The sequence below is a fragment of the Thermobia domestica genome, chromosome 5 (assembly GCF_964235325.1).
Source record: "Thermobia domestica chromosome 5, izTheDome1.hap1.1, whole genome shotgun sequence".
Lineage (NCBI taxonomy): Eukaryota > Metazoa > Arthropoda > Insecta > Zygentoma > Lepismatidae > Thermobia > Thermobia domestica.
This window is the reverse complement of record NC_137458.1, coordinates 274,592,493-274,600,834: the sequence shown is the minus strand read 5'-3', so window position 1 is coordinate 274,600,834 and position 8,342 is coordinate 274,592,493. Positions and strand designations below refer to the sequence as shown.

The following is an 8,342-nucleotide window of genomic DNA, read 5'->3' as shown; positions in this document are numbered from 1 at the left end:
TTACAATTTTAATGGAAAACATGATCTTTTATGTTATGGACCAGCCTCTCAATGTTCAGTAGTACACTGGGTGTTCCAACACGGAGAATATTTTCAAGATGGACATTAGTTATCCAGGGAAAAAAATTCATTTCAGTTTAAGAGATTACGTAAAAAAAAAAATACACTTTCAATAACAGGTCAAGTGGGCCAGATAAAACGGTTCAATGGGCCGGAAATGGCCTGCGGGCCAGCTATTGCACGTGACTGAATTAAAGCAACAATATTTGCCCGCAAATTCCTTTTACCAGCACCGATTTTAATTATCTTTAGTAGAAGTATGTTGTATGTTCCTTGGCGTAACTTATGTTTCTAGTATATTTTCAGCAAGAGTAGGAGAAGGCATGAGGGATGACGTGTAAAAATAATCTAAAACGACCGATATTAGTGTACATGGATTTTGGCATTGTAGTACCGGTAATACACCGAACGCAGTTGAAGTCTCAGTTCAGCCTTATCTTTATGGGCTAGAGCGGGAAAAGGATTACATGTAAAAACAATAGAAAACATTAGATATTAGTGTCCATCCATGAGATGAATAGTCACACTGCCGATGCAGGTTAAGTCCAAATTCATCCTTGAAGTGCATCCTAAGGCAAGGAGTGGGTTCAAAGACTTTATATAAGCCTATTCTTCTCGTGTGAAGAGCGGACATTCAGCTAGTACATAAAATCTTCCTTCACAGACAGGCGAAAAGATTATCTTTTGGGGAACTAGGTTATGCAAATAAATACAATTTCTTTATAAAAAAGAGTGCATTGTTTTTAATTAAAAAATCACAGTATAAAAATAGATTTAGGTTTATACAAAGCAGACAATCCAATATGGGAAGATATTCTTTTACATGCTGATTATCTGCCATATCCATGACCCGTATGATGAGGATGAACGGAGTGGCCGTGTTTGTGAACAATGGCGTTGAATCCATTGTGGCCGTCTGCGGTGTAAGTGACTATTCTAACAACGCCATCAGGTTGCACTACTTTATATTCGCCATGCACTACGTCACCGTCACGTGATTCTTTGTGGCTCTTGATGTCTCCGGTATGATGGTCTTCTACACCGTATTCAAACTCATATTTAGGGTAAGCCTGAAATTGAAAACAAAAAAAGTGAGATTTGATTGAGGTAAACTTTAATTTTGTACACGTACAAAACATAATATACAACTATAGTTAAACACCTGAAGCAGACTGGCCCAGTAATCACCAAACGACATAACCTAGCATCCTTAAGCTTTCGGACAATGATGACTCGTCTTGTCTGCTGTGGACTATGAGTTGCACAGAACATAGTGAATGTAACTGTCCTTGAAATGTCTGTGCTGCTATTGTTCTCTAATTTGTTTAAGGTAATATACAGAGTAACCAATTAAAAGCAAAGAAAAGTAAGGCATGACAAACAAGTAACAAACAAAGACAAGTAATAGAGCATTCAGTCTTGTTGTAAAGGTTCCATGGTTTATCCGCTTTTAGGTTGTCACATTTAAATTTTCCCACTTTTGCTACATTTTCAAAGGCTCCGCTAGTTTTTCCATATTAACAATGGATTAAATTCCTCATTCTTACGTTTATGAAATTTTAATTTCCAGCTATTTGGGCCACCAAATGTGGGTATCTAGTGTTAAAGCAAGAGATCATAACTAACAGTAAGATTAATAACAGAACTGATCCACACAACGAAAACAACTCCAAATATTGGTCCAACCTAAGGTGATACGAGATGACGCTTTTGATCTATGTACTAAGTACTGGATTCCATTACATTTAACACGTTAAAAATTAGTTCGATTTCCAGTTCTTTTGTTTTATATAAGTTTAGGCTCCTACCAGAGACAAAACATCTTTAGAAATGATAACATGTTAAGAGGCCTCATCACTGCGAAATTAAAATACAGTAATTATGTGATTATGTGATATCTTCAAGTAGATAAAAGATAATCGAAAAGTGGAACAAGACCTCCGTAGACAATATTATTCTGCGTGAGATACCGTTATCATGATTCATTTATCTGCTTTCGATTTCCAGGAATTTAGAAAATCGGCATTTATTTTCGGGTTTTTAAATAACTGCAAATGGAAAGCTATAGGTACTCGTGATAACGGTATCTCATGCAAAATAACATCCTCTAGGGAGGTCTTGATCCACTTTTCGATTATCTTTTATTTATTTGAAGATATCACATAATTACTGTAAAATTAGCGGTATTTTAGTTTCGCAGTGAGAAATTCTTAATGGCGACAGCTCAGCTGAACTGGCCTAGTGTATGCAGAAGAATATACAAGCTAATAAGAATAAAAAAAATGCATATTACATCACTTTTAGCCAATGTTGTGTATTATTAATTCAACACTTTTACATGTAGAGATTATTGAACATATGCAGGATGTGATGGAACAAGTTTTCACACCCCTTAGGAGATCGGGTAATACTCTCAATAACGCCCGTACGCTTTATTAGTTTATGGATTTTATACCATAAATTATGTGATATTAAAACATGCTTGAGATCTAAGAACTGGTGCTGAACTAGTATTGCCAATGAGACTCGGGAAATTTCCCGTTTCATTTGGAATATTAAAAGGTACCTCTCGTCTGCATCCACTTCTCGTTTTCGAGACAAGACGATAAATTTCTTGTGTCGGTGGCAACACTAATTAAAATGTTGCGAATTCTGACTAAAAAGCTCAAAATAACACCGACGAGCACATTCCGTAACGGTTTGCATCAACGCAAAGCAAAACTCGCTATGTTTGGCATAGCAACTACTGTATAATGACTCTTAGCATTTTTGCTTTGCGTTGCGTTGCTGTATACAGAATTTCGCGAAGACTGGCCCGAAATAACCCTTCCCCCTGGGAGTCAAAACGCTAACCACGCATCAATGACGGACCATAATTTTTAATGTGTTATACCTTTTTCAATTGAATTTTGTTTAATTTCTCTGAAGAGTTGTTGATTGTTGATTTTAGTTTAGCGTCCCTGTCAGCAGCGAGGCTATATGAGACGTGGACCTACTGATTAACGTGGAATCCGAACCACATGAGCTCCCGCCGGGAATCGAACCCGGGTCTCCCACGCCAAAGGCGCGTACGCTAACCGCTTAGCCACGGAGGAGCTCTCTCTGAAGAGTTAACTGTAATGCCCTTCTAGTTCGTTGCACATTATCATAATCTTACCAGTGTATTGAAAAGTGTCTTCTTTCTGTGAATACATTAAAGGACTTTCACTTTTTATTCTATCTTTACTCTGTGATGTGTAACCTTCTCAATCTGTTATCAAAAATACACAAAAATCCTCTTCTTGTTATGCTTTCGTACTGATGTGTATCAGTGCATGGAAAAAATGAAGCAAACACTTCGAAGAATAAACACTTTCTTTTGTGTGAGTGAGTGTGTCTGTTCAGTTGCCGCACTCTAAGGTTGTTGATCGTTATATAATTAGATCAACTTATTATTCCGATTTTCTTTTTTTCTTACCACCTGGCACTGCCTTGCCGTCACGTGTTGTTTAGTGTTTGAAATTATGAGGTAATAATAGCGATATCATTACGTTAATTGTTATAATTATTACGATGTCATGGTTACGCTGTTGGTAGTGTTTTCTTTACTTTTGTGCGTATCCGTCAGTGATACCAACTATCTAAATATGGCGGAATTAGCAATCGCATCTAGCAACGAAAATAGCTCCTTGCTGCCGGAATAGTTGCGTGAAATAAAATGAATTTTCTATTTTTGTCTCACGGTATGCCCTGTAACAGTGGTTCTCAACGAGAGTGTTCTCCTTTTCAAAGGGGACGCTTGAGGAGGCGATAGACTATTTGGGAGACGTTTGAGATTTCATTGCGTATGTGTCGCTTGATTTCCTTCGTGGAATTCGTCTTCTGGCAGTTACAGAACCTGATCTATGGAAAGTATATTGATGTCACAGAAACTTAATTTTAAATTTGAATTTAAGTTAGCATCCACTTAAGTTTAATTTTATAGAACCGTTACGGACATTCATCGGGTGAAGGGGAAAGAACGCTAAAATTAAGAAAAAGAAAAACAAGAATTAGGAAAACCAATTTTAAAATAAAAAATACGATCTTGGCCAATAGTTAGTTTTTGGATCAGGGACCACAAAATTTTTAAACGGCCCCTAATCGAGTTTTCGTATTTTCTACGAAATAAGCACATCATACTGAGTTAACTGCTACGTTGGGTTCGGCTACACTATATGTAGTTCTCCAGTTCAACAAATTAATACAAGTAAAGAGTTCAACAAATTAAAAAAGACTTACATAATAGTCAACATGTTTGTAATGACCTGGATGTGCTTTAGCGACCATCACCACTAAGAAAAAGACAACAAGAACCTGCAAAATATTTTTAAAAAATGTTAAAAATTACTATTTTCTCCTCAGAAGAAATTCTTAACTAAAATTAATTATAGTAAATAGAATTATATATAATATATATTGTACAGGATGGCTCAAAAATAGGTATACACTTTTGCATTGAATAAGTATATCATTCTAAGCTTATAGGTTTATTTGGTTTGGCCGTTCCGAGCTTAAGATATAAGTGAAATGACATTAAGAACAAATGATAAAGAAATTAACTAAGTCTACCTCAAGGATAACAATAAGAAATGATATAAAACGTAATGAGTTGATAAGTACGGAAATGTATACCTAATTTTGGGCCACCCTGTAGTATAACTGTGCTTCCCATAGCCCAACTTTGTTACGAATGCAAATACGGAAAACTGTAAAGACAGCAGAATTGCTGGAAATCTTAACTTTTTTCAATCGCAAGTATGGGAAATTTTTAAGTCGGATCAGGAATTTTGGCTCTTCACTGGTAGCTACCCTAATAGTCATTGAAAAAGCAACGTTGCCAGTCATACTATTACAATAGGACCATTAGTTCACGTAATAATTGAAAGGAAAACGAGCAAAAATTATGCCGCATGGAAGAAACAGGAATATTACAAATCTTGGTTGCAATCATTAGCATCAGAAGTGGGCAGGGGAAGGGGAGATGAAATTCGTAATAAGTTGAAAATTGGTTCGAAAAAAAAGCATCCATAATGTTGTGAGCACAACGTATTGTTACTTATTACGGTAACTATTACCTGATCTTATTACATACTACTACTACAGTACTAATAGCATTACTTTAACACTAACACTAAAAGTTTCATACTACGGGCATTACTATCTCGTACTGGAACGACGTCAAGCAAGAAATAGTGTACTAACATACAAAGTACGCTTTTCTGTAACTATCATCTTTGAATCGTAAAATATCGTTCCGTCATTAGTTTTTTTCTTTTTGATAGCGTTCCCTACAGGATGCTATTGTAATTATCCTGTCCGTCAGTGATACCTCCCTTATCTCTCACACCTCCGCTATCTTATTAAGAACAGTGATAGATAGAAACATGCAGTTTTCAACACTCCATTCCAAATCGAAATGTGTGCTTATCAGCCAGATTTTAGACTGCTTATCCGAACTTCCAGTCAAGGGTAAAAAAAAAAAATAAAAAAAAATGTTAGCGATTTCTGCAGGGACCGACGGAGTTTGCACCCGAAACGAATTCAAACTATTAGCTTGTCTATCTTTACCATTGTAACATGCTCATGAATTAAAATGTTGTCAGCACTGGAATAGGTGGCCAAAGCAGTAGAACATGTGGCTGAAACGCGGGGGACTCAGGTTCGATTTCCAGGGAGATAAGGACCAGATAAAGTTTCTATCGTCTCCGGCCAGCAACTCGGGGACTCACTCTCCCTTGAGATAATGTGCATACCTAAAACCTTGGTGGAGGATAGTATTCCTTGACGTCACGTTGACCATCCACCTCCAATATGACCGAAGAGATTATGGTGACGAGCTCTACATCCGCATCTCCCTCTACATCCTTCATGACAAAGAGCTTCGCACGAGAGATACATCTCCACCACTGACTTTTTTTTTTTTTTTTTTTTTAATATTCCACATTTCTAAAGGCAATGCAAATGTGCCGTCAGAGCAGAGCAATGGACCGTAGTTCTTTTACTTTCAAACGAACGATAGGTAGGTAAATCCGATTAAATAGTAACCTGTGAGACAACTGGCTAAAGTAGGAAAGGTTGCAATATATACAAAAGTTACGTATCTTTTTTTACTTTGTTATTACCAGAGTGCACTGTTGGAAAAATAACGTATCAATCAGAGTTGTGTAAATATGCAATGCGGGTGTCTGTCTGTGCTGTACCTAATGCTACTTCACTCTAACAGCTATGTTATATCGATTTCCTCTGTAACACATGTGTATTCAGGAAGTGAAATGTATTATCAATGCTAAAAATAAAACTGAAATGGTACTTCTTCATGTAGCTGAAATGAGTGAACCACAAGTAGCTGCAGAGCATCACAAGCTTCATCCGAATCAGGCAGCACGACTACCAACTCATTTTGATGCTCACGGCACGGCATGTTGTACATCCGCGTTTCATTCATAGTCTTCATACTTCTAAATAAAACTGATTTCCAAAAAAGTGCAACACATTGTTTTCTTCTTTCCCCCTCAATCATTTATCTTCTACTATACCTTCTATTGTGTCTCTAGCAACACAATTCCTTTTACAATAACATCCTAAGCAGTGTCCTTTACCCTCTACAACTATTTCAAATAATTCTTCATTACTTTTCTGTCTCACCGACGTTCTTTGGAGACCACAGGTTTATCCAAATGAAAAAGTAGAAATAAATGATACGAACTTTGGATTCATTATATCCCGCTACAGAAATAGTTTCACTTTACATGACTGTACGTGGTAATCGGATGTATTTCTCAGCTGTAAGCTCCAATTGAGAAAAGATACTAATACTCAAATTAATCATATTTTAAGGATATTTTGTTCTCCAAATTTCAAATTTTCCGTTTTAGTTTAGAATCTGATAAAGCTTATGAAACAAAATGTATTAGAGGTAACTTTGAAGGTAATATCGAACTACATCAACTGCAAATCGAACCCGAGTTCATGCATCGTACATTTGTGACTAATATTATTTCGAGCAGGTTTATTCATTCCAGTAACTGTTTAATGTTTGTTAATATTGTTATTTCTTCTGTGAGCGCAGGATTTCTGTATAGTAGAATACTAATCATTAATACACTTCACAATATCGATCCCAAACTATTCGATATCTCACGAATACCGTCAAGAAATTTCATAACTTGAGATCAGTGGCGGATCTAGCCCCGAGCCGGGGGGCTAGGCCCGACCAGTTTTTTGAGTGACAAAAATAATTCAAGCTATTAGTCTACTTATAAATGTTTCAATTGAGTTGATTTTGAGTTTAACGTCCCTTTCAGCAGCGAGGCTATATGAGACGGGGCCTATTGATTAACGTGGAATCCGAACTACATGAGCTCCCACCGGGAATCGAAACCGGGTCTCCGACGGCAAAGGCGTGTACGCTAACCGCGTAGCCACGAAGGATATATTTTTCAAGTTGATAATAAACTCATGATATACCTATCATAGTCTGGGTTCTGGTTTACCCATCCAGTTTCTATCTTCAAGATATGTCTCTGCCAAGCATCGAACCAGGACCTCGTTGCTTAAGAAGGGAGCACTAAACACTGAACCACAATTTAACAATTCATATTCTTCATTGTTTACAAATGTATTCATATACTCTAAATATCCACTATAAAATTTAATATGTGCCTAGGATTCAACTGCTTACCTTGGCAAATATAGCATTCATCTTGGATGATGGCTGAGTCACAACTACACTGTATATCCAAACATCCGCTTCTTTTTATATGAACCACTAGACACAAACAATACTTTCGGTATCATCTACATTCAGGAACCAACGATAGGTGATAGGAGAACAAAAAAGGGTCTTAAAAATGTATGATTGACTGAACATCAAGCATGTGTGAAATGAATTTCCATATAGGAAGAAAGGTATGTCTTAATATAACAGACAACTTTCTCCGTATAAGACTATTGATGATTATAGTCAACTTAACAATGAACTTATCTGGCAATCAATTGTAACATGAAATTTTCTTTTTTTTTTAAAGAAAAAAGTTTGAACATTTCTATTTTGTTTGGGAGCAGTTCCATGTTTTGTTTAGTTTGTCTTTTGTTTTTGATCATGCAGCGTTTTATGGTAATAATTTATGTGCTTGGATTCTCTTGTTACAGGCTTTTTTTTTTTTTTTTTGTTAAGAAAAATGGACGTAACTAATTTTTCATTTCGTTTGTTGTTGGGTGGTGTTTTGTATCTGATTAGGTTTTCTTTTTGTCTTAATTAT

The 8,342-nt window shown here is 36.3% G+C and overlaps 1 protein-coding gene across 1 annotated transcript; it reads right to left on the bottom strand.

The window, feature by feature from the left end:
• Positions 1-775: 775 nt before the first annotated feature.
• Positions 776-7,844, bottom strand: LOC145686631 (cuticle protein 19-like). The gene is made up of 3 exons (XM_081760100.1): positions 7,763-7,844; positions 4,321-4,395; positions 776-1,130 (listed from the first exon to the last, which is right to left on the bottom strand). Exons 1-3 carry the CDS (start codon positions 7,781-7,783, stop codon positions 891-893), a joined length of 336 nt encoding a protein of 111 aa, XP_081616226.1. The 5' UTR covers positions 7,784-7,844; the 3' UTR covers positions 776-890.
• Between the last annotated feature and the right edge of the window lie 498 nt (positions 7,845-8,342).